Source organism: Heterocephalus glaber, unplaced genomic scaffold, assembly GCF_053883595.1.
Source record: "Heterocephalus glaber isolate CG9 unplaced genomic scaffold, H.glaber_assembly_v1.0 deba00001532, whole genome shotgun sequence".
NCBI classification, from domain to species: Eukaryota; Metazoa; Chordata; class Mammalia; order Rodentia; family Bathyergidae; genus Heterocephalus; species Heterocephalus glaber.
Window position 1 is genome coordinate 9,698,411 of NW_028258330.1, and position 26,819 is coordinate 9,725,229.

The 26,819-nt window shown below is 36.8% G+C and overlaps 1 protein-coding gene across 16 annotated transcripts in view; it reads left to right on the forward strand.

Annotated features, from left to right (window-relative positions):
- Tasp1 (taspase 1) overlaps positions 1-26,819 on the forward strand; it is a 408,843-nt gene that overhangs the window by 83,123 nt on the left and 298,901 nt on the right. For 10 of the 16 annotated variants that reach the window (XM_087189061.1, XM_087189058.1, XM_087189062.1 and 7 more), the window contains 2 exons: positions 2,303-2,422; positions 8,014-8,092. In XM_087189061.1, coding sequence (XP_087045187.1) covers positions 2,303-2,422; positions 8,014-8,092 — 199 coding nt within the window. The remainder of the gene's footprint in view (positions 1-2,302; positions 2,423-8,013; positions 8,093-26,819) is intronic. The other 6 variants (XR_015442068.1, XR_002393482.2, XM_087189065.1 and 3 more) reach the window with 1 other exon arrangement.

Sequence of the window (26,819 nt, forward strand, 5' to 3'; positions counted from 1 at the left end):
GGTAGGATGCTGTCAGACCTGGTTTCTCAGAGCAGCATCTATGGACCAGCATTGGTGTTATCTGGAAGGGTGCTAGATGTGCAGTCTTTACCAGGCCCAGGATTGCTCCATTAGAATCTGCAATTAAACAATTTCTTTTCTTTTCTTTTTTTCTTTTTTTGGTACTGGGGATCAAACTCAGGACCTGAGCTAAATCCCTGGCCCTAAACAATTTCTCTAGGTCCTCTGCATGCACATTACAGTTTGAGGACATAAGACTTGGCATCTAGACAAAGAACAAACCTGAGGTTGCAAGGATGTAAAAATTTAGAATTTATTTATTAGAATAATAAAACAAGTCTTCACCTTAAAAGTACATTTCTCTTTAGGATTATCCATCTTTTCTGTAATAAAATTTTTTTCCTCCCTAATGCATTTCTGTTTTTTTGTTTTTTTTTTCTTTTTTGAGACAGTGTCTTGTTATGTAGTTCAGGCTGGCCTTGAGCTTACCATGTAGCCCAGGCTGGCTCTTGCCTCAGTCTTCCAAGTGCTGGGATTACAGGTTCCACCACACCTGGTTGCCTTTTGTTTTTTAATCTTACCTATCAAAGAAGACAGACTTTGCTTAAGAATGTGACAGCCTCTGACACTGCATGAAATCTACTCTTGAGGAAACGTGGTGGTATCCTGGCTCTGATATCAGAGTGGCATGGCTTATATAATCATTTACAGGCTTGCTTTGTAACTCCATGATACAGATGTCCTAATTAAAGCATTAGTGTGTCCCGAATGTCTACTATTCATAAAGTGATAGAGAGTAAGTCAGACCTTTCCTCGGGATGTTTATGGTCAGACTTGGAATTGTCTTTGAAAGTTAGGTTCTTGCCATGAGTAGAACTGTGATATTCTGGAACTCTGCAGATCCACTGGCTAGATTTCCTCTAGGGGTTATTAAAAGAGGGGAATATAGTATTCATTTCAGCCATTTAAACTTTTCGTATCAAAGTAAGTACTATCACAATGTTTCAGTACATTTAAAGGATGTTAGAATTTAGAGCAAGAAATGTAAGTGTCAACTTGTAAGTATCTTCTCCCATCAGACTTAATGTAAAATTTGTTGTGGTATACTCTACCTCTGAATTGTAATTTGTTTTGAGGAAAAATCTTTTTTTTACATTGTGTTTCTGATATTTAAAAACTCCTTTCAGTATCACTCAACTTCTGAGATTGCTTTAGGAGCTTATTGACATTTCCAGCGACTATCTTAATGTATCACTTTACTTCTTAGGCAGGAATCCCTTAGTATAAATGAAGTTTTGCTCGATAGTATGTGCAGTAAAGCACACAGGAGGGGAAGCTACTCTTGTTGAACTTGAAGGTGTACCTGGCTCAGTCATACCTGGTGTGGGTGGGAGTATAGGCACGTTTTGGAGTTCTGTGGAATGGTTTGAAAACCACTGTCCTAGCCTGAGAACAGTATTGTGAGTGTATTAACCTAAAGACTTACACTAACCTTCCTGCTTAATATGAGAAAGACACCCCCACCATGAACCTTTTTTTTTTTTCTGACTCTCTTAATTCTGATTTTTATCCAGTAGTTTGTCTGGCACACAGGACCAGAAACCTTGTGGTAGAAGAGAAGACAGCTGCTCATAGTCACTAAATGTGAAATGCTGTCAACATATGGAGCCTGGGACAAGACACAGAGCCACAAAGATGCCTCTCAGTGACATAGAGCTTTCTGGCATAGCAGAGAGGGAGCATGCCATGAAGTTTCACACAAGCAGAGAATTTTAAGAGAGAGTGACAGTGTGGTGTACTGCATGAACAAAAATGTTCTTCTCTTTACTTATTGTCCTAAATATATTACTTTTTGAAGTTTATGTATATTACATTTAAAAAGCACCAGTGACAGCATTTATTGATTCATTCCTGCCATAAATCTCACCCTCTGGCGATTTTCAAGCACAAACTTAATTCTCAAGATTAAGGAGGTACTGCTGTGTTCTATAACTTATAGTCAGTTATTACTTTTTTGCATTAAAAGGGCACATTTATCTTGTTAGAGAAACCATGAAAATATTATTAGGGAAAGACAATGAAATACCTTGTGTTCAGGAATTTTCAGGGGAAAATACTTTTTGACTTCATGGGATTTAAATGGCAACTTGATAATAAATAATTTTAGGAGATTGTTCAGTGTTGCACTTCAGAATTAGTTCAGATGTTATAGCATTATGATTTCACTGAAAAGTGCCATGTAGGAGTATCACATTGTTCCCCTCCAGGCCTACCAAGTACTCATACCCTTTTTGTTCTTCAGGAAAATGACTCAGGCACTTTGGACACGGTGGGTGCTGTGGTTGTGGACCATGAAGGGAATGTTGCTGCTGCTGTTTCCAGTGGAGGCCTGGCTTTGAAACATCCAGGGAGGGTTGGGCAGGTAAGTAATTATGGGGTTTTTAAACTCACTTTTCAAAATACAACAATTTTCTAGCTCACATTTGTTTGTTTGTTTGCTTTTGGTGCCATACTGAGGATTGAACCCAGGGCATTTACACTGAGCAACATCCCTAGCCCTTTATTGTACTATTATTTTGATTTCAAGACAGGGTCTGCTAAGCTACTAAGTGGCCCAGAATGGGCTTGAATTTGCAGTCTTCCTGCCTGGCCTCCCACAGTGCTGGAATTATAAGTGTATGCCATACGCAGCTCTGGCTCACAGTTTAAAAACCACTAGCACCCCTCCTCCATTTTTTTAAAGAAAAAAATATCATTGTTCTTTGGCATTTATCAAGTATAAATAATAATTCAAATACCTTTTTAAGACTTTCTTAAGCTCTACTTCACAGTAATAGGGTTGATATTTTCAATTGATAATCCTAGTTTATACATCCAATGGGGGTAGGCATTCAGTAGACATTTTAATAGATGTGTATAGATTTCCTTTGTTTTGGTTTTTTGTAAATGCTAGTCTTTAGGACTAAGCTGTACCTGGCTGTCTTGCTGCTTGCTTTTAAAGTGGGAAAGAAATTTTAGTTTAGTTACATTTTTTATTTTCTGCACTCAAGGAGCAGTAAAATTTTGCCACTCTTCTTCCTTCCTCTGATCAAGAATTTCAGGCATTTTCTAGAATAACTAGGATTTCAGGTCACTAACCCACAATAACAGTCAAGAAGTCTAGAACTGAGGAGGTTCTAATTTATGTGAAATCACTTATTTCCAGCTCTCTTACATATCCTCTTCCTCCCACCCTCCCCATCTCCATCTTTAGTTTAACACTGCAGATAAAGTTTAATAGCACATCTGAGGTACTGAGTGTTCTGATACAAGCCAATTCAGCATATTACCTATGGGCTAGATAATCTGTTAAGTGAAGAGATACATTGGAAGCTCTCATGAAGTAATTTCAAGGGAATGTGTTTAAACCCAGTATTTGGATCTTGCTTTACATAGGGAGTATGGCTTGTTCTACTGTGTTTCTCACATTTGAAGAGGAGTCAGTGTCCTAGTTGCTTTGGTGATGGTGTTATCAAATGCTGGGAGCCAAGTGTCTGATTCATGGAAGATATATTTGTAAAGCCACTATGTTGTTTCCTGACCTTTATGTGGACAAGTCTTATGCTAGTGGGAAGTGGAAGGGAAGAATAATTAACTTTATGCTACTTTTTGCCTACCATACAGAGGATTTATGGAGAATGATTACTCACCATGCGTACAATGCTTTGAACTCATTATAAAAGCCTGTCTGGTCATGGTATTTTTTTTCCCATAGTATAAAATTCTGTGTATTTGTCGAATTTGGAATAAGAAAATCAAGCTTGGTGTATCAGATTTGGATGCTGTCGTGGAGAAGTAGAGAAAAAAGCCAACAGAGTTACCATCATTACATTTTAATTCCCATGACTTCTCACCAATTTATGTTTGTTTTGATTAGTAAAATAACAACAATAGAACCCAGGGTAGTTCTGGACTATGTTAGCAGGATATTACATATAACAGTCTTGAAGCCATTCTGCCACTGCACATGGGACTGTCCTGGAAGAAGAAATACTTCTGTAAAATTTATGTGTTGATTTACTGCACTTGGCTGTTTCATGAATACACAACTTGATAGAGCTGAAAAACTAGAAAAAGGTGTAGAGGAGAGGAATCAAGTACTTACAAAAAAGAAAAGGTACTGTAGTTGCTTAATTGATATGTACTTCTAGATGGAGGTGATATAATAAGCCTGGAAATCAGAAGAATCAGATGAGAGATGAATAGTTTTCTTTTTCAATCAGCACAGAATGAAAATACAAAAGTAAGTTGTGGCTGAGCATGGTGGTGCATGCCTGTAATCCCAGCACTCTGAGACTGAGGCAGGAGGACTGCAAGTTGAGCTCAGCTTGGGCACTTTAGCAAGACCCTGACTCAAAATAAAAAAATATATCTCTAGTGTGAAGGCCCTAGGTTCAATCCTCAGTACCTCAAAAACAAACCAAGAAAATGTGCTGAAATGAAGTATTTTTAAATGCATTTAAAATGCTCAAGTGAACTATTTAAAAACTAGATATGTGATAGCAGTGCCAATGGTCAAAAGGCAATTTGAATTAGAACAATTTGAATTGCTTCTTTAGTTTACTGTAATAATTAGAATTTACAACTGGTACATGGGAATTTGTATATTCCACTCCCTGCAACCCACCTACACACAAGCATACAGTTGATTTTAGTTGTTAAGAATGTGGACTTCAGATTCAAGCAAACCTTTATTGTAGTCTTGGCTCAACACTTAACATTCCCTGTACTTTGAATAAGTTACTCAATATCCTTTTATTGTTATTGTTAGAAAACTATTTTATTTCATTTTTAATACATGTTTGTAGTACATAATGATTATATTCAATCTTGGGGAATTGGTACACGTACATAACACATCTTAATTCTTTTTCCATCCCGCATCTTTAAACTCCACTTTTCACAGGTTTCCTCTTCTAGTTCCCTTCTCTAGGTTCACTTTCCTAGTTCCCTTATCAAGTTCTGAAAATTTAAATGACATAATGCATTGAAATTGCATATCATAGTCCCTAATAATAAAAGGTATAGCTACTGTTTATTAAGCAATTGCTAGTACAGCAGGTTTGTCAATTCATGTGACAACACAATTCACGTGGCAACATTATGAGGTGGGTATTTTTACTATCCTTATCTAATAGAAGAGGAAACAGTGGTTCCGAGAAGGCTAAATAATAATAATAATAATAATAATAATATTAAATCATTTATATGACTTTTGCTACATGATAATATCCTGAATAAACTTTTACTACCCAGAAGAAGGAAGGTACCTCCACCCCTACCCATCCAGTACTGAGGAAGTTTGAACACGTAGCCTTTTCAGTAAGTTACATCCCCGGTCCTTTTTATTTTTATTGTGAGACAGGATCTCCCTAATTTGCCCAAGCTAGGCTGGAACTTGTGATCCTCCTGACTCAGCCTCTCAGAGTGCTGGAATCACAGGCATGCACCACCACACGTGGCTCTTATTAATAGTTTTAAAGACCTGCTTAAAGTTGCTGTATTTTATGCAAAGAAATGGATAAGAGAAAGACAACCTCTGATTCCTCCCATTATCTTACCTGTAAGTAATTTCAACCTAACCAATTTCAGAAAGTTAAGAAGGAAGGCAATGTTGGGTCATAAACTTAAGGAAGGGCATCATAAAAGGACATTACTTGGAGAGGGGAAGCAAAGGGTAAGCAGTGTTCTTACGTTCCTAGAAATATGACTTCCACTTGCATTCTCAGAGCTGTCCTTGTGGTTCTCCTTTTTGAGTGCAGTCTGCAGGTTAAGGTAATTGTGGGGAATGGAGAGGATGGTAGATAAATGTCTAGAGATTTCCATGAAGGACAATAGGCCCTGCAACCTCCAACTTTGGCTGACCCAGCACTTGCCCCAGTGTGTACCAGTAGAATGACTTACCATTCCAGTTTTCTAGTTGTCTTCTGGAGTCAAGTCCATGTGTTGAGTCACTTCTGAAGGGCTTTCATTTGCCACACTGACCCAGCATTAAGGCCTTTATTTTAGAAGTGTAGTGTTTTCAGAGGCAATAACAGATTGCCCATTTTTTGCCATATTGGAAGTGTCCTGTTCAGTTCTTGGTTCTGTAATTATGAGGGATATTGTTAGTGACAGAGAAGGCAACTTTGGGTCACGTGAGCATGGGAGACTTTCTGTCTAAATAAATTAGACAGGATTATTCATAAAGGAAAATCATGAGGGAAGAGGGGTAGGAGTTTACATCTGAAAGCCTTGAGGAATAATTCACAAATCTGTGGTGGAAATTAAATCAGATATTTTCTCAGTTGAAGGAAGAACTTCAGTTGAAGGAAGAACTGGGAAATGTCATGTAGATTGGGAATTGTGTCCTTCCATGAGGTAGAGAGGTTCTCAGAATCAGAAGTGGGGAGATGTTTCATGGAGATTCCTACTCTATAAAATATTGGAGCAACTGAGTCCTAAGGTCCTTATAAGAATAGTAGAATATCATAGAAAGCTGATATCTGTCTAATCACCATTCCCAGTCTTAGTGTATTCTCCACAAGTAAATTCTGGAAAATTAAAGTACTGTTTTTATGGGTGTAGCTTTCCTCTCCATTTATAGTGAATATTGAATGTATTGTTACTTGATTTTTTAAAAAAATTACTCAACAACGTGTTTTGGATATATTTGTGTATTCATTTCTTAAGACTTTTTTTTAAACTTGATTCTTTTTATTTTTAATCTTTGCAATGAATTCCATGTATTGCTCTGCCAAAGTCTATCGAAGCATTTCTTTACTGATTGGCATTTAGGTTGTTTCCAGTTTCTCATTCTTACCAACCATGTGGTAGTGAACTCTCAAGCATGCCTCTGTGTATTTCTCTGATTATTAACTAAGGATTTTTCTACTCTGTTTCCAAGGAATGGAAAAGTTATTAGTTTTGATTCCCCTCTCAAGACAGAGTAGTCATTTTGGATGTTGAGGAGATGAATGTAGACATTCTGGGGAAGATTATTGGAAACAAAATAGGAATGATTGTCATAATCTTTTGTAAAACCATAGTAGCTTATTGTGTTCCTGACAGTTTCAGATGTATAAATCTGCACCACCACCTAACAAAGTGATTAGCTTGAACAGGCCTTTTTGTCACCTTTCTTTTCATCTGGCAGAATCTAACAGAGTGGAGAACATATGCTTGGCCTTATTTGGTACAGTGCTGTTTGCAGTTCCTATTGTGCTACCCTGAAGGAGGCATGAAAAAGGCCTCCTGAAACTGTTTCCTAGAGGGTGGTTTAGTTAGATTACCAGCACCCTGGTGCTCCAAGGCCTTGGTTAATAGCGCTGGTTCCCTGGATTCTCCCAGACACTGCATCAGAGTCTCTTGAAACCCAGGTTCTTATCAGAAAGTTTCTGAAGTAATTCAGTATATACCTAGCTTGAGAACCAACTATTTTTAAGGCAATTGCTAAATGACAAACCCTAAAAGGGAAAAAGCTTTTCAGGGGAGGAAACAAACTACTGCTGATGAGACTAAAGCAGTTTCTTTGCTACTCAGAATTTTTAGATTAGTAGAACAGTTGAAAATATGTCATTTATTTTGACACATAATAATAACGAGGCATATTGTGATATTTTAATTCATGCATACATTGGGGTTGCCAGAGATTGAGGAACAGAGAGGCAGAGGAGTAGGGAAAGGTTGGTCAATGGTACATTGTTATAATTAGGTAGGAAGAATGTGTTCTGGCGTTCTGTGGCACCGCAGAGTGAATATAGTTAACAATAATGGATCGTATGTCAAGAATAGAAGAGAAGATAGATTTGAGAGTGTGAAGACCGTTGTTTGAGTAGTTCTTGTACAATCTCTGGTATTATCATCTAATTGTTAAACATCGCTAATAAGCTAGGCTTTATTAGATAGGTGTGACTTTTGTCCACTGTAGAAAGCTGATAGTTACATATAACATTTCTGAAATATTATTATATCTGTTTTTTTTTTTTCTCCAAGGCTGCTCTTTATGGATGTGGCTGCTGGGCTGAAAATACTGGAGCTCATAATCCCTACTCCACAGCTGTGAGTACCTCAGGTATTTGCTGCTTTCATGACCATTTTTCATTACTACAACCCTGCCTGTCATTTAATGATTAAAAGCAGGTTTTTTTTTTGGTACTGGGGATCGAACTCAGGTCCTTGCACTTGAGAGGCAGGAGGTGGCACCACTGAGCTAAATCCCCGCCATTAAAAGCAATATTTTTAGGGAAACATAAAACATACACTAACACACTGCATATACAACAGCATGCAGGAAAACAATCTTTAGTATTTGGGACAATTGAAGAATTGTTTAATATCACAGTGTAGGTGCTTTGCTAATATTTTCAGTACAACTTTGGGGTTAACTATAGCTTACTTATATTTTTACATATGTATTTTTTTCCTCTAATGACCTATGATAATGGCAAATTTAGGCATATAAAAGCAGCAAGACCTTTTGAAACTTAACAGTCTCTTGACTGATTATAAGGTGAATTTCAAAATGTATAGTTTATGAAATTTCTTTAAAGTACATTTTACTAAAATGGATCCTGTTTTATATCTGTATTAGGGAAGTCATTATGTGAGGGGGGAAGAGAAAGAGAGAAGAGAAGAGAATAAAAGAAAAGAGAAGAGGAGAGGAGAGAGATAGAGAAAGTAGGAGTGTGAAACAGTGAGCAGGCAGAGTTTTAATGGGCAGAATGATTGTTTATTTCCAGATTGTCATAATGCTGATACCAGATATACTTGATGCCTTTCTCTTTATGTGGGTGATGCTACTGGTTGATAAAATTGTACCAGTTCATCTCTTTACAACATTATCCCTCAAGCTACAGTCCTGTCCTGTTCTCCTTGATATCCTCAGGCTTTATTGGGGGATGGACAGATACAGCTGACTTCCCTTCCTTTTTCCAGTTTCTTAGCACAGTGGTTTCTGTCCTATCATAGTAGCAAAGCCTGCAGTCCAGTAGCCAGCCTCTGCTTACTGCCTACTTCTGTAATCTTGGGTGCAGTTGTTATGGGTAACGTAGAACGAGTTTCTCTTATGGTTTTCCTGCCTCTGAACTGCTCCAGCTTGACCTTCTTCAGAGAGTATTCTTCTTTTGTCTTCCCATTGATAACAAGCTCAGGTTTGGGCATATGCTGGATTCTCTTCATCTTCTGTGTGCTTTCTCTTGGTGATTTGGTGTTATTGCCATTCTCATGGTTTCATCTATTCTTTCCTGGGATATTGGCATCCATGTCTGTCTATTGTAGACTTTTCCCTTGAAGTCCACATGAATCCTTTTTGTCTTCTGGATACCTTGTCCCTGTGGGTGTTGTGTATGTACACTAGACTTAGCAGATTGAACAGAGTACTTTAGTTTTCATCTCCACCCCATAACCACCTTTCCCCTGTGTTTCCTAGCTCTTTTATTGCCCCTCACTATCTCACTATATTCTTTGCTTAGATTTGAAATCTTGGCAAATTTTCATAATCATTGCTTCTGTCCTCTTCCACTGGCTTGACCCTGTGATTTCAGACCCCTGTTCTCCTGCTTGCTCAATGTGCTGCCTCTTGACCTAGCTCCTTTCCTTGCAACAGTAGAAAATAGGTGATTGTGAGCTACTGGCCTATCAGTAAAGTCTGAACATGAACTAATGTGGAATCTAAGTCATCCTAACATAATTGGCAAAAAACTGGTTTTTATTCTTTTATTTTGAAGAGATGAGCAAAATGTAAGAATGGAATACCACAAAACAACAATAAAAAAGTAAAGCTTACTATCTGCTTATGAATTAGCCTGTATACAGAATTAAGTATAGTTCCCCTCATATCTAGATGTTAGGAGATGAATTCTACTTTAAAGTGAAACCCTGAGAGCCTTCCTATGTCACTTTGGAAAAAAGAGTCAATCCTTTTAGGATTGTCCACCCTCAGTCATACACACTTTAAAAAAAAATTGGTGATACAGAATTTGGGATAAGAAAATACTTTATTAACTTGATTTCTGTTAGGTAGAATGCAGTGAGTGAGTGAAGCTTAAATTATAAAGTTTAAGTCCCCCCTGCCTCCCTTGGAGATCTCCTCCTTTGCCCATTCTGCATCAGGTGAAGATAGCTTCATATGACTAAAGATAGCTTTGGGTTCCCAGTTCATGACATCTGGACTAGCCCTTTAACTTGGATACCTGATTTATCATGTTGCATCTGTCCCAATGTAGAGGACTACCCACCAGAACCCGAGGATGACAGTAGGTCTCCATGTTCTCCTTATTGTGGGACTTTGTGTGCTTGCTTCTCTCCTGTTCTTCCTGCAACTGTTGATAAGAGGTTGACAATGGAAACATACAACCAAATTGGGTGACCAAGTTATACGAAAGATGGAACATGGAATTTTGTAATTGTTTGTCAAAAATAAAGACTTGTGCCATAGACTATTGCAGAAAATCTGGAAACCTGGCCTACATTTTAAGTTTATATATCTTGGAAGGTGTTAATTAAAAAGCAGAGAGAAGATAGTTAGTTATGGTCAGGATAGGGCTCTTGCAAGGCCAGTCAGGGGATTTGGTCATTAGCCTGAGGGATAAACTCTAGCATCTTGTTCTCATCACTGGATGGGGAAGAATGGGGGGGAGGGACATGCAGTGGTAGGAGTAATCTTGCAAACTCTGACTAATTTCTGGCATCATGGGAATTTTCCTAGCTAGAGAAGGAGCAAAGCAAATACCTTGCTTCTTGTCCAGACTCACTAGCTGTAGGACTGGGCAAGGGGTTATTTGTATACCAGGAATACTATCTACTACTACTGTGAGGATTGAGTAGTTGACCTGTGAATGGCACTTAGGGCACTTCTGGGCTCCATACTTACTGTGTTCCATTAAATGTAAGTCACCATTTTTTATGAGACAAACCATTATTTTGATAGCACTAAGGAAAAGAAAAATATTGTTAACTGAAGTGTGACACACTGCTTTCTCATCACTTAATGTATGGTTGTTACCTTACAAGAAGATATAGAATTGGGGATTTTCCTCCAGTGGGATGTATTTGCTTCACTTACAATAAAATAATACCCCATTGTTGTTTCCATCCCTTCCTGTATATATAATAATTTTAAACTTCAATTCAATGTCATACTGTAATCCTTTTGAACACTTTTTCAATAGCAAGGGAACTCGGCATGTGTAGTTCTAACATGGTGCATAAGTGAAAGGTTTACAAAGGAGAACAGCTCTGCAGCCTGAAGGACGGTGTGGGGGAATGTGATCATTTATCATAGACCTCCTGATTTCAGAAAAATTTAAATGTGAAAAAAAGTGACTTCTTTCAGAATTGATAAATTCATAAAGGTTTTTATTATTTTCAGCTTTTTTTTTGGTTAAAAAATTAACTTGTTTTAGGTACTCTTGAGCAATAAGATAAACTTGGAAAAAGAAAGGCTGTGGGTATATTTGTGACTTCTATGTGCCTGGCACAGAGCCTTGGACGTGGCAAGAGCTCATATACAAATAAAAATTAAGAAGTGCATGTGTAGTTCCAAAGTCTTGTAGAAGGATGCTTACTGTTTCAAAAAGATTATTTACCATGGAATTTCTTTAAATAGTATTTTAAAATATGGTATAATTTGCCAAATTCATATTCACACATAATTTTTCAGTAACATATCAGGTGCCTAACATAAGATACATCTGTGGTCTGTCTCTGGCTATGGAAAGGAAGAGCAGATTGAGGATTAGAAGATCAGAAAGAGGAAGAAAAAGCAAGAGATAAGTTTCTGCTCTCATTGACCTTAATGTTAGTCTTCTGTTACTTGTCTGTATTGTTCTGTTGTTTTGTTTTTTCCTTAAAGAAAAACAGCAAGTCCCAAGGGTACTGATGGAAAGTGACTGGAGATCAGAAGATGCAGGATTCAATGCTTAAATGGCACAAAGGAAGATCTACCTGGCTTCTAGCATGAGCCTCGTGATTTCTGGTTTTCTAGGTTGTTGGCTTTTCTAGATCTTGGCTCTGGGAAGTCCTAGAAACTTAAGGACTATGAGAGATGTTGCTGTGACATGCCAAGAATAACTTCAAAGATGAATGGAGTTTTAAAAAATGCAAAAATTAACAACAGCCATATGCTTTGGTCTTTTTTAGCTAGTGATTAGAGTCCTCAAGGGCTGAGGGAGTTTGTCACTGTTTGTTGGTTTCTCTGTTTCTCATCCTGATGAGCAGTCCAAGGTCTTGTGCCCCACTGTGTGGGATTGTTTCCTGAGCTTGTGTTCAAAAACTCCCATTAAGGGATTTTTGACAGAAGGCTGTAAGACAGCCTTCCTTGGGACAGGGGAGTTCCAGGACAGCAGGATGCAACTGGAGATCATTGCTGAGGGTCTAGGAACACCATGCAGCCATTGCCCTCCAGGAGTGGAGCAGAGGTAGACAGGAGTCTGTGCTTCAGCTTTATTTTTAGCAATACTCATTTTCTTTGTGTTATCTGAGTCATGGACACTAATGTTGAATGAAAGTCCCATTATAGTCAGGGTGCTGTGAGCAAGACACTTGGGGATTCAGTCTTCCTTAGCAATCCTTCAGGATGAAACTTCAAGGAGTTGTCATACATGAGGATTATTGTTTTTCTTTGTTCTCTCATTTGCTCTGGAATCTACTTTACTCAGGCCTTCTCTTGTACCACTCCACCAGTGTGTTCTTATCAAGGGTAGCATTTACCTCCAAATCCAGCTCATTTTTCAGTGATGAGAGCATTGCTGCTTTTGTGAGCAGCATTTGACACTGCTGCTCAAATGACTTGCTTCTCCTGGAAATACTGTCCTTGATAGACCTTCATGGGGCCACACTCTCTGGTATTGCTCCCACCTCACTGGCTTCTTTGTCTTAATCTCCTTCATTAATGCTTATTTCCTTCACATCTCTGTATTTGAGTGCCTCATGAACTAGTCCTTAACCTTTTCTCTCTTTCTTTGCATACTCACTTCCATGTCTCATCCAGTCTAATAACTAAGTGTCATCTCTATGCTGATGATTCCACATTTTTATCTCTCTGTAGGATTCAGTTATAATTCACCTGTTTGTTAAAAGTCTCCACTCATGTGTCTAACAGGCATCTCAAATTTAGCATGTCCAAATAAGAGCTCTTGGTGTTGCCCATCTTCAAATCTCTTCTGTTGAAATCTTTTCCACCTGGGAGGTGAAACTTCATCTTTCCAGTGACTCAGGTCAAAATTTTGGAGCCATCTTTGACTCTTTTTGCTATCTCACCCACATTAATCTTAATCTATTCTTCTCTTTAAATATATTTAAGATATGACTGCTTCTTGCCACTTCCACTGCAACCAACAGATCCAAGGTGCCATCATCTCTAATCTGGTTTATTGTAGTAACCTTCCTGATCTTCTACTTTTGGTCCTTTCCCCCTTTATTCATTTTTCAGCACTGAAGTTGTTCAAACCTAGTTCAAATCATGTCTCTCTACTTTGAACTGTCCAACTGCTTCCCATTGTAGTCAAAGGAAAAGCCATAGTACAGGTACGTGTCATCTTCTAACATGGTGTATCTTTTAACTATTATCTTTATTGTATTTTTTGTTCACTTTAAATTCCATGAGGCTTGGGGTTTCCAACAGCTTTGTTCACTGAATGGTGCTCATCAAAAAGAACGTCTGATGTTTGTTGAATGAATGAATGTGAATGAATATGAATGACAAATAAATACATCTAGGTAGAGTGAAGGAGGCCCAGTCCAGATGAGTCAAGGCCAAGAGGAAGGTAATTGAGGGATTGGGAGTGTTATATTCTAATGAGAACAGAAAATGCTTTGGGAAAATGAGTGTAGGTAAGGTGTTTAGAGCTTAATTTGGCATTGTAGATGGTAGTCTCTAGAAGGCTTTGAACAAGTAAATTTTCTTTTGTATGAAATAGGAATCCTTTTAAGTAGGGAGATGCTCTTATTTTTGGAAGATACATGAAGAAACATCTTTCACCTCAAGTGACTGTGGAATGATAAGCAATGATTCAAACAATAAGAAATGAAAGTAGTCAAAAGATAGCCTGTTAATCCTACTGATGAAATCTAGGCTCCTCTGCCCATTCTGGTTCTTTAACCTGCCTTGATAGCAGTGCTGTTCTTCACTATATAGCTGACACTTTAGCTTCTCAGAAGCTTCTTGTCTTTATGAAATAATAAACCTTCATAATCTTATCACACTCAGCAAGATTCTTAGATTGCTCAGGGTGAGGAGCAACCATTTAAGTTGAAATAGTTTGAGACATAACATGTAGAGTTGGAAATAGTGCCATGAGAAGTCTTGTGAATTATGACTTTTAGATGGAAGTGTAGATAAAACTCTAACATTTATAAACATCATCATCTTAAAAAGCACTTGATTGGACTGTTTGGCTATTTGGGTATTAAAAATACCATTCATTTACAGAAACAGAGTATATAAACTAGAGCATATTTCCCAGAACTAGAATAATTATCTGGGTTGGGAATTCTATTCTGAGACTATTGCATACTGTGGTGAAATATTAATATATTATTTCATGTTTTTTATATAACTAAAAGTAATGGAACAAAAAAATGAGAATTCTGAATTATGCAAAATCATTTTCTAAATAAGTTAATTATGATGGCTTTGTTATATAGATAGCATAGAGATTTTAAATGAGTAGTTTTTTTTTCTTGATTGTGAAATAATGCATGCTCTTTGACGCTATTTTGGAAAATGAAACTGTTAATTTTGCCGTTCTGTGTTTGTCAAATATTTGGTAGTGTTTGCCATGAAACAAAAATGGGAATACTGCTAAGCTTATATTATGCTTTGTTAAATATTATATAATGCACATTATTAGATATCATTGAATAGCCTTCCAAAGAAAAATTTAAAGGATATATATACATAAAATCAGGTATTTTCCTCCTTGGCAAGATGACTTGTAATTGCTCTCATTCAATAAAACAACATCTATTTTAGAGGCTCTTATCCTGTGCTTTAGTTTGGGTATGATAGAAGAGAGGTAAAGATATAGGCCCTGTTTTCAAAGGGTATGAAAGCTTTGTCTTTAATTCATAATTTAAGGAAGTTTCTTGCTAATATAGAAATATGTTGAAGTACTGACTATAACAAAAGCCTTGCTAGCCCTTTGTGAGACTCTGCCACACCCATTCAGCCATTCACCCATTCTACAGCTCCCCTCTGAGGGCCTCTTGCAGGCACCTCCATACACCCATAGGACTGACTGTTTTCACAGCCATTAGTACATCTGCTTCATGCTGCTTTCCTGCCTCTAAATCCCATTCCAGTGTCTTAAGTTTAGATTCCTCACACTTATATACTCGCTAACTCATCCCACTCATAGACACTGAAATATCTCTAGGAGAACAGGACTTGGTGGAGGGAAAAGAAGTAAATCTTTTCCTAAGACTGTAGACCTGTGATAGAGTGGATCATGTGAACTCCAAGATGTTTTTTTGATGTTTTTAATTTCCCAGACTGCTTTTTTTTTTCCTTTGCTAGGTACAAAGTTTGCATTGCTTTGCTATTTTGCTTTGTTGTTGTTTTGCAAAGGTACAAACTTCTAATTTTAAAACATGAGGTGAAGAAATGGTAAAAACAGAGGCATAAGATCAAGTGATGGGTTAAAATGCCAGTGATGTGATCCTTAATGTAATTCTCCCTCTGATTGTTCTCACTGGAAAGAATGCTTTTTCCTTTCTCTTGTCGAGTACTACCTGCTGTCAGTTGGAGAGGGAATAAATCGAGCAACTTGTCAAAGACTTTCTAAGCTCCCTTCATATGTTTTGCAGAAACAGAGCTGGGTTTTCATTTCTTCTTTCATTCAACAGGAGTCCCTTTCATGTTTGAAAATTGAAAACGCGTGTTTTTCAGTGTGGAGCGAGGATGTGTGTGCCCTGTGGCACACCTGTTTCTAATTTCCTGACTTGAAAGCATAACCCATCAAAAGGAGCAGAAAAACAATTTCTTTCTGACACGCTGTTTCGTGGTCCTTACTGGACTGAAGGCCCTCATGGCTTTCCCTTCTTGGTTCCCTCTGTAGAAGGTTCTTGTTAGAGGTAGAATTCTCTCAGTATACTAGTGCCTTTTATATAGCACAGGATCATTTCTGGCAGTATTCTCTTGTGGTGGTGGTTCTTCTTAGCTTGAGAAATTTACTTGAAATAAGATTTACTTTAAAAATACACAGAAAGGTCTTTAAAAATTTTAAATATTAAATTTAGCCCAGCAGTACACATTGGAAGTTGCACATAAGTTTATCAGTGAGCTGATTGGCCAGAAGTAGGGTTTGGTTGAGCTTCTGAGTGTTTAAATTCTATAGTGTTGTTTAACATAAATCAAATATTTCCAGTGCATTACTTTGAATTTGTGTGTACTTTAAAGTCTTGCCAGCTTAAATAACTGTGAGGCACAATGTGTTGACTTTGAATTTTGTAAGTTGATAATTTGTTGCTATGAAAGTCATACATAGTATATCATCACTTTCTGAAGGTACATAGTATGTCTGATACTGTCAAGCTGTTACAAAAAATTGATACTCAGGGAATTTGAGGCTTTAGCTCTCAGATCCTTGAAATGTGGATCTTCAGTTCCTCTTAAAGTTTCCCTGAACATTTTCAGCATAAGGCACATGGTTCTTTAGATATAAACTTGGTTTGGGCTTTCAGAAAGTTTCTGAGTTCTCTGGGATGATGGTAGATCCTCAAAATAATCTCTCATGTTTGTATTAAAATATTTTTTTAACACCAACTCTTTTCAAACTTGAGTGTGTATGAATCATCTCGGGGGGATGTATTGCTTAAAGATGCAGAATATCATCCCTTGAGTCTGAGATGCTAGGTTTTAAAATTTTTCACAAGGTTCTAGCTGATGCCAGGCTGCTGGCCACAGCTAGTACTTTAAGGAGCAGGTGGTGCCCATTCTGATGGGCAAAGTGGTGTTGTCCCCTAGTTGTGCCTTGCCTGTAACACCTATCACATACAATTTATTATTTATTCTCTTTCCTCACTTGGTTTTTAGGAACATAAAGTTAGGATCTGATTCTGGAGTATACCTGCAAACATCAAAGAGAAGTTCCAACAAATTGCCCTTGAGTCAATGTGGATAGGGACTACCAACATAGGATTATTGTTCTGGTAGTAGTAATATTTGTGTTTCTCCACTCTCATGGGTTATATCTACCCTTGTATGTTAGCAAAGGTTCTTGTTTAAACAGAAATGAATAAAAACAAACTGCTAATTCTGTAAGGTATCGAGAGGGGGGTTAGAAAGACAAAATGCTGAATCCAATGTATTTTAGTTTAACCAGCTCTGTCCATGGTGGCTGGTTAACTCGGATGAAGAGACTTATTGGTGAATTGTAGAGAAAGTGTAAGGACATGTAAATATAAAATGTAGAAATAGTAAGCTGGCATTTTTTTTTATTACTTTGTTATTGATTATATGTTGAGGTTCTTACTAGTGAATTGCTACATGATCCAGACCACAGTATAAATACACCATGACCAAAAGATATTTTGTACTTTGTTTTGTTCATATCATGAAAGAGTACATTCATTTGTGTATTGTATTTTTTATTTTAGCTCTGGTGCAAATAATTGAAATAATTTAAAGCATGGATTGTCATTGGTTTTTTTGGGTACTGAACCTTTTTTGTTATCAAACTTGGGACCTTCCACTTTCGAGGCAGGTGGCAGAACCACTGAGCTAAATCCCTAGCTGGATTGTCATTTTTGAAAGATCTGAGTTGGCTATTACTGTAGAATTAGAGAGTTCAACTACAGTTCCACTGTGGTGCTTTATCTCTGCATGTAGCCTTATTGAATGGAAGAGCAGGTGTATTCAGCAGGCACATTAAGCTGGGGGTGAGAGAGCAGTTATAGGATTGGGAATTAGACTTGATTGTAAGGATTGTATCTATTTGCCTTAGGATGAGGGCAGATGTTCTTATTGTGGAGGGACATACAGGTATGCTAATTATCATTGATGTCCTCATGTTGCACTGTTACATTTCCTGTTTTTTGGGACTCAGTATTATGGTTATGTTTATTAATATTGAGGACCTCTGTTTTCTTCATTTTTCTCTCTCTTTTGTACCCCTATATGAGAATTTTTTCCAGGTGCTTCATAGTTTTCTGGTAAATTATATGTGTTGTGTTGTATCATGTTTATCATGCTTTTTTATATTGATGATAGAATGCTAATCTTTTCATTCAGTTCTGTTATGTTCTACATCAGTAGTGTTGTATTCTCAAAAACAAAAAGTTTTTGCCTCAGTAAAGCTAAAATAGGTAGGAAAAGTCATACCACAGGATAGTAAGGTTTTGAAGATTTGTTTAGCCCCTCTCATCAAGTTCATACAGTTTTCAACAACTCACTATGTGAATTGCACAGGTAGGTTTACTTTATTCAACTGGGCAACTCTTAGCAGGGAGCCCTTACTGCAACTGTTCATTTCTTTGTTGCTGCTGTTGTAGTATAGATACAACTTCTTACACAACTTTTTGAGGAGTATTGAGTGTTTCTCTTTCTGCTACTGTTTAGATTCCCTTCCCTTCAGATCCATTTGGTAAAGCCTGGTTTATCCTCAAACTTGAGCCTATATGTCTTCTCTTTCCTACAGCTTTTCTCACCTCTTTCTTTCCCGGCTTCTCTGTTTACCTTGCTCTTTCTTTTTGTCTTCATTTCCTTCCACTCTCCATTCTTTCTTCACATTCCCATCTCTAAAGATTTACTGCCTCTGAGTTCAGTGGTACCATGATATGACACACTTCGGTCTTTGTTTTTCACCACAAAGCCTGGGAGCTCCTTAGGAAGATGCTGAGGGGTTAGATATAGTAGGCATGTAGTCAGTATATGTTGAAGTCAGGAACCCTTTGCACACTTTGAAGCATTGTCAAACAAATTCTGAGTAGCTAATTATTTGTTTCACATTGAAAAACCAGAGCCACCACTTCTGTTTAAGAGCTTTAGATATTTATGCTAGACATTCTGCTCTTTTATTTAGAGAAGATTAATTGAAGTTTAATTTATGTAAAACATATAATCCTTTTTATGCTTTCCCATTACTGATGTACAGAGGGTCCCTGAGAAGATTCAGCTTACAATTTTTGACTTTATATGGTGTAAAGTGTAACACTATCCATATAATGTTATATGGAAACACAGTTCCATAGAAACCATATTCAAATTTTAGATTTTGATCTTTTCCTGAGCTGGTCATATGTGGTATGATACTCTTTTGATATACTGGGCAGTGGCAGCAAGCTACAGCTTCCAGTCAGCCAGTTGATTATGAGGGCAAACAGCTAAAACTCTGTGATGGCCTGGATTGCTAGGCTATGGTGTTCTGTTGGTGAAGTGTATTAGATTCATTTTTGACTCTGATATTTTTAATTTATGGTAGATTTATTTGGCTGTAACCCCATTGTAAGTTGAAGAGCACCTGAAATTACACACTTTGGGTTGCATGTAACAGAAACCTCAATGAAATTAGCTTCAATAATGAGGAGATACATGATTTTACATAAAAGTGAGTTCAGCAGCAGGTGGGCTCCAGGGTGAGCTGATGCAGGGGCTTCGTTGGAATTCTCAGGGATCTAGTTCTCCCTTCCTTTGCTTGTCCTGCTGTCACCGTTGGTGGCCTCCTTATTGAGCTGTGTCAGAGTAGCTAATGCATGGCCAGAAAACTCATTGCATGGCTTCTCTTATATGAGAAACCCAAAGTATAAATAAATTAAAGAGCAAAATAAAAATGATAGATAATAGGAAGCAGGGAGACAGATCTTTTCCAAATGGGAAGAGGATCAAGAGATGAAAAGAGGGGGTAGGTAGGTGAGGGAAAAGGGACATAAAAAGAACTAAGATGTGTTATGTACATGTACCAACTCCTATGATGAATATAATCACTAGATACTATAAACATGGACTAATAAAAATAAGAATTAAAAAAACAGGCTTAGAGGAAGAAAAAAATATTTTTTGTAGTTCTTTTCTAGAAATAAAGAACATTTTCTCAGAAGCTCTCTGTTAGACTTGTCTTCCCATTTCGATTGGCTAATGTTGCATGCCTGTTCCTGAACCAGTCACTGACCAAGGGGAATGGTAATACCCATGCACCAAGGAAGGCCACAGAACATGTCTGTAGTTTATGTGTAATTGTGTGAGTAGGTGGAGTAGAAAGCAAAACAAAATCAAAATTCTGAAAGGTAGACGGGAATAGAGGTTGTGTGAGTAACCACCAGTGTCCCACTAAACTCAACACTTAATATCATTGTGTGGTCAATAATAAGGATGATAATAGCTAGCAGTTCTTGAGAATTTGCAGTGGTTGGGCACTGTGTTAAGTCCTTTTTATATAATGATTCTCATTTTCAAATAAGATAACTGAAGCTCAAAAAGGTCAAACAGTGTCTGAAGAATATAAAAAAAGTCTTCAGGGCCGGGGATTTAGCTCAGTGGCACTGCACCTGCCTCGTAAGCGCAAGGTCCTGTGTTCGATCCCCAGTACCAACAAAAAAAGAAAAGCTAGATTTAGATTTAATCAGCTATTTTTAAACAAGAAATATTATAGGATAGTTATTTAGAAAGTTAAAACATTTAGTGTCATTTAAATCTGTCCTTACCAAAGCCTTGCCTCTTGCCATTATTTTTGGCTATCAGAGAGCTGGCTGTAGAAAATGGGTGTTTTTGTTTTGAAAAATCAAATACATTAGATTAAAAAAATGCCACCACAAAGTTTGTTTATTGCTTCATTTCATTTAAATTGAATAGATGAAATGGGATCTGGCCTTTTTCATATTGTTTATATTCTGATTTGCTTCTTGGTTTGGGGGCAGGATTCCTTGTTTGAATTTGTTTTTTGTTCAAGTATCATTTACAAGATTATTGTGGAAATTAATAAAAGGAAAGTATTAACTTCAGTAAGAGTTGTATTTGTGCTAATTGACAAAATACAACGCTATTTCATTAGCATTGTAGAATATCTTTCATATATGTTTCCTTTACCTCAATCTACTTTTTTATCAGCCTAGAAGGAAAGAGGTCACTTTGTATAACTACCATAATATTTAAAATGGAGGATCATTTGAGAGTCCTACTTTTTATTTCATCCCTTTTTAATTCAAGGGCAAAGTTAGATGCTTCATCAAAATTTCACTTTTATAATAAAAGGGCCTATATAAATAAAGTATATAAAATCAAAGTGACTAATTGCTTTGCTCAGTGAAACTATTATTTAAAATGGTCTCATTGTGTGTATGTGCTCACACATGTACATACACATGTGGAAGAGGATAACACTAGAGCCTGAGGAGTGATGTTATGTGCCCTGATATGTCTAACTATTTGGTTACCAGTTGTCATCTCTAAACTTTATGGCCTAAACACAATAACCATTTTTTCATTTCTTATGATAGTGTATGTTAACTGGGTATCATGTGGAATGTTCTTTTTTTGAATGTGCTCGAGGATTCTTGTATGACTGCAGTCAGATGGCATACTCAGAGGTGGGGCTTTTGGAGGGTGATTGGATAATGGGTGCTCTGTACTCATTAATGGGTTCATCCATTGATGAGTTCAGTAGCTGAATGTGCTGTTCAGAGATGGGACCTGATTGCTGGTGGGTTACTGTGGGTGTATTCTTGTTTCTGGTTCCTCCCTTCTCTTTCTGTTTCCTGGCCGCCATGACTTGAGCATCTTTCCTCTGCCAGGCCCTTCTACCATGCCTTTTCTGCCTTGGAGCTGACCAACCATGAACTTAACCCACTGAAACCATGAGCCAAAATGTCTCCTCGTTTAAGTTGCACATTTCGGATATTTTATCCTAGAGCAGGAAAGTGAGTAAAACAGATGACAGTTCACTCATACAGAGGAACATTTCATAGATCAGCTAGAAGGTTAAGCTCAGCTGGTCTAATGAGATGATTTGGCCTTGCTTTCCTCTCATATATATCAGTAATTCTTCATTTCTAATATGGCCTCTCCAGCAAGATAGCGGGATTTCTTCCATGTTAGCTCAGGACTCTGCAAAACACAAATTTGAACGCTTTTAGGTATTTTTAGGAATTAGGCCTGAGACTGGATTTATATTTGTTAGAGTGAGTCAATATGGATTCAGTGTAGGAGATGATATAAAGGGTCTGAATTCTGTCAGCTTGCTTTATTTTTGGAAAGTAGATAGCATAATAATTATTTCTTGAGTAACCATCATTCCTTTGAGAATCTAAAGACTGTGAATTCTCTCCCTAGAAATATTCATGTGAACACAATTACCTGCATACACCGACATACACAAACACACACGCATACACAAAATTCTACTAAAATTTCATATGATACTTAGTCATGACTTGTCAGCTTAAGCACAGTATCCCTGATCTAACTCATCATTTTAGGAGTTTAGTAATTCCTAATTGTTTAAGTAATAACTTTATTGTTTTAGAAATAGATATATAAAATTCCATTGTATGGTTATTTGAGTCCTGTAAAATGATCACTAGTTTTTTTTTTCTGTTTTATTTTATTGTTATAATAGGAGTGATTTTTCTTATATAGCTTTTTTATATGTTTATTTTCTTACCATGATGTCATGGAAATATACTTTTTCTGAGCCAGGGATTGAACACTTTTAAGGATTTTGGTAGATACTAATTTCTCTGTTTTCGTCTAAAAATTATATATTTTGAAGTAGTATGTTTTAATCTTTAGTCTGTTTTGAGTTATTAGGTTTGGTAAAATAAGATTCAATTTCATTGTTTTGGTCTTTGGATAAACACTTTATCTTATTAAGAACTGACATTTTGGTTCATGACAAACACATGTGCAATAGTGGTCCTATAAGATTATATTGTTTAGTGATGTTATAGTTGTGTTATTTTGTATTACTATACTCTCTGATGTTCACAGAAGAATAAAATTGACTAATGATACATTTTTCAGAGTCTATACTTATTAAGTGACACGTGACAGTATTTTTAAATTGCACTACTGGAAACAACATCTAAAAGGTATCTATATCTAATCTTTCTATTTTTCTCTGTTTTTTTATTAATTCACATATTAGTCATCTTTCTTTTGCTGGGACAAATTACTTGTCATATTAACAGAGAAAGGGTTTAGTTTGGCTCACAATTTCAGAGGTTTCATTCCGTGGTTGGCTGGCTGGCTCCAAGGGAGAAACTTGTGGTGGAAGGACATGGTGGAGGAAAGCTGCTTACATCATGGTGGCCAAGAAGCAGAGAGAATTATAAAGAGAGCAAGGAACCAGATATATTCCCCACTCTCACTCCCCAATGATGCACTCAGATATACCCAGAAGTATATTTTATTAATCTCTTGGGCATCTTTCAACTCAGGCAGTTTGACAGTCAAGATCAACTGTCATGGTGGATAGTAATTTACAAAATAATTGAGTTTCACTGTGGCATTTTCATACATGTATATAACATATTTTGATCCTATACATCTCCCCATTTCTGTCTTTTCTGCTCTTTCCCCTTTATCCTTTTGTTGAATAATAATCTCCTATTTTGTGTTTTTTATATTAACCTATCATCAGATATATTGTTTATGAGTATTTACTGTCATTTGTGGATTTTACTTCAGTGGTCCCCAAATGTTTTGTCACCAAGGACTGGTTTCATGGAAGACAGTTTTCCCATGAATTGAGAGGAGTACGGTTCTGGGGTGATTCTAGCACATTATGTTTATTGTGCAGTTTATTTGTATTATTATTACATTGTAATACATAGTGAAATGATTATACAATTCACCATAATGCAGGATCAATGCGGACCCCGAGCTTGTTTTCCTGCCACTAGATGTTCCCATCTGGAAGTGATGGGCGACAGTGTCCAGTCTGCTCTGTAATCTTTTTTTTTTTCCCCCCACCATTAAGTTTATTGGTACATTTTAGGAATAAAATACATTTACATACATCATTGGGATCTTGTACCATTACACGAGTATCTTGGTTCTTATTTTTTCCCCCCTTTCCCTGCCCTCCCCTCAACCCCTCCACCCCTCCCCACTTGCAAAGATCCCGTTTCCATTTTTTTCCCTCTGTCATATTTTTGCCCCCTCTTTCCCCTCTCCCCCTGCTCCCACTTGCCCCACCCCCCTAGACTTTTACTTCCTATTACACAATATCAATTGCACTTTTTAAAATTAAAATATCAAGACCTAGGAAACATTACCACAGATTTTACAGAATTTAAAAGGATATAGAAAGCATTTCAAAAATCTGTTTTGAAATAAATTTGACAACTTCTGAGAAGTACCTTGGAAGACAAATTAATGAAACTAACTCTGGAAGAAATATAAAATTTGAATAGCACCTATTGAAGAAAGTATATTCCTAGCTTGAAAACCTACCTATATGACAACAACAGGCTTGTATACATTTTAACTGATTAATTATATCAAACATTTAAAGCAGAAAAAAAAAGGAACATTCCTCCCCCCATTTTAGGAAATCAACATTGTGCTATTCCTAAAACTGGATAAAAATAATAGAATAAAAAAGTATGAACATAGATAAAAATTTGTTTAACAAAACAAACTGCTAGAAGTCAGATCTGGCAGTATTTAGAAAGTGGTTTTGTTATAGGGATGGCAGTGTTGGTTCAGCATTGGAAGATCCACCCCCAAAAGTCATCATTTTAACAGAGGGAGGGAAAAAGCCATGTGATCCTGTCACTAGTTGGAGAACAAGTATTGGACTAAATTCCACAGCTGTTCATGGTAAAAGCTATCAGGAGACTAGAAGTGGAACAGAAACTTCTCAACAGATTAAAGACATGTACTCCATACTTCCAGTGAGAACACCTTATATGAACGGAGAAGATATAATGCTTTCTCCTTAAGGTGGGGAACAAGGGCAGATATGCTTACTCTTTGTCTGACCATTAAACTTTGAAACCTAGTCCCCACCAAAATAGTCTGGCAATAAAGTGACACAATTAGAATAGGATTGGAAAGGTAGAAGTAAAATCTTTATATGTAGATGAGATGATCATCTTCAGAGAAAATACTAAGAAATCTCTAGGAGCCCCTAGAACTTGTAGTTGAATTTAGCAGGATTAGAAAACACAAGGTATATATGAAAATTTAGGTCTGTGTATACTTGCTATAAATGAAGAGTTGGATATTGAAATTTAAAAGTTATATAGGAGTACAAAGGACCTAGAAAAGTTAAAAAAAAAAAACAGTGTTGGAAGACGTTTAGTACCTAATTTTAAGACTTCTTCTAAAGCTACAGTAATCAAAGCAGTGTTGATGTAAGGAAAGACATATAGATCATTTGAATAAAACAGAGAATCTAGAAATAGAAGCACACATATATGGTCCACTGAGTTTTGAAAGATTACTTAACATTAGCATTTTATAGAATATAAACTCAATTCAAGAGGAGAGGAAGAGATAGTGTTTTCAGCAAATGGCACTAGAACACCTGGTATCCATATATAAAAAATTAACCTCAACCTGTTATTTCCATACATAAAAATAACTTGAAGGGATCTGTGAACCTAAATATGAAAGCCTAAAAGTATAACACTTGAAGAAGAAATTATAAGGGAAAATGTTTTAGAATTTAGGGTAGGCAAGAAGTACCTAGAATACAAAAGACATGATGTATAAAAAAGAAACACTGATAAATGAGATTCCATCAAAATTTAGAACTTTAAATGACATCATTAAAATGAAAAGTAGTCCTTAAACAGACTGTATTTACAATGCATATAACCTATGACCAGAATATATAAAGAACTCTGACTGCTTCTTAATAGACAACCCAATTAGAAAGTAGACACAAGAAGATGATAAACAGCCAGTACAGCACAAGGAAAAGTGTGCAACTCTAGAATCAGAAAAATGCTAATCAGTACAATAACAAGATTGAATTATACACTCATTAGGGAGATGAAGTTACAAGTTTTAAAAGCCTTGTCATTGACCTTTTCTTTTTGTTGGATTCTCCCCCTATGTGTTTAATTTGTCACACCCAGTGGATTCATTCTGCTGGGCTTCCTGGGGTTGTGATCCTCATTGTCTTTTCCTAGGGTATTGTCTAAAATTTTCTGGAGTGCAGGTTTGGTATTCATGAAGTTCCTGAGGTGCTCTTTATCATGAAAGTATCTCATTTCTCCATCAATTTTGAAAGATAGTTTTGCAGAGTACATCAGTCTGGGTTGGAGGCTCTTTTCCTTTAGGGCTTGAAATACATCACTCCAAGCTCTTCTTGCCTTGAGGGTTTGCATTGAGAAGCCTGCTGTGATTCTGATGGGCTTTCCTTTGTATGTGATTTGTTCCTTTTCTCTCACTGCTTGTAGAATTTTGTTCTTCTGTTGGATTTCTGGAATCCTAACTATTATATGCCTATATGTAGATTTTTTTTGATTAAGGCTAGCTGGAGTCCTATGTGCCTCACTTATCTATATGTTAAGTTCTTTTCCCCTGCTTGGGAAGTTTTCTACCATCACTTCTCTGAACAGTTTTTTGTTGTTGTTGTTTGCACTCTCTCCTCTTTCTTCATTGACTCTGATCAGTCTTATGTTATTCTTCTTTGCATTGTCTAGCAGCTGCTGGATTGACTTCTCATGTTCCCTTACAATTTTAAAGAAATTTTTCTTTCCCTGGTCATTAATTGCAATCTTATCTTCTATATCTGAAATCCTGTCCTCACATTATCTCATTCAGCTTTCAGTGGAGTTTTTAATCTCCTGGAAATCTGTTTGCATCTGTTTTATGGATTCCATTTGTTTCCTATGTTGTGATTCCATCGTGT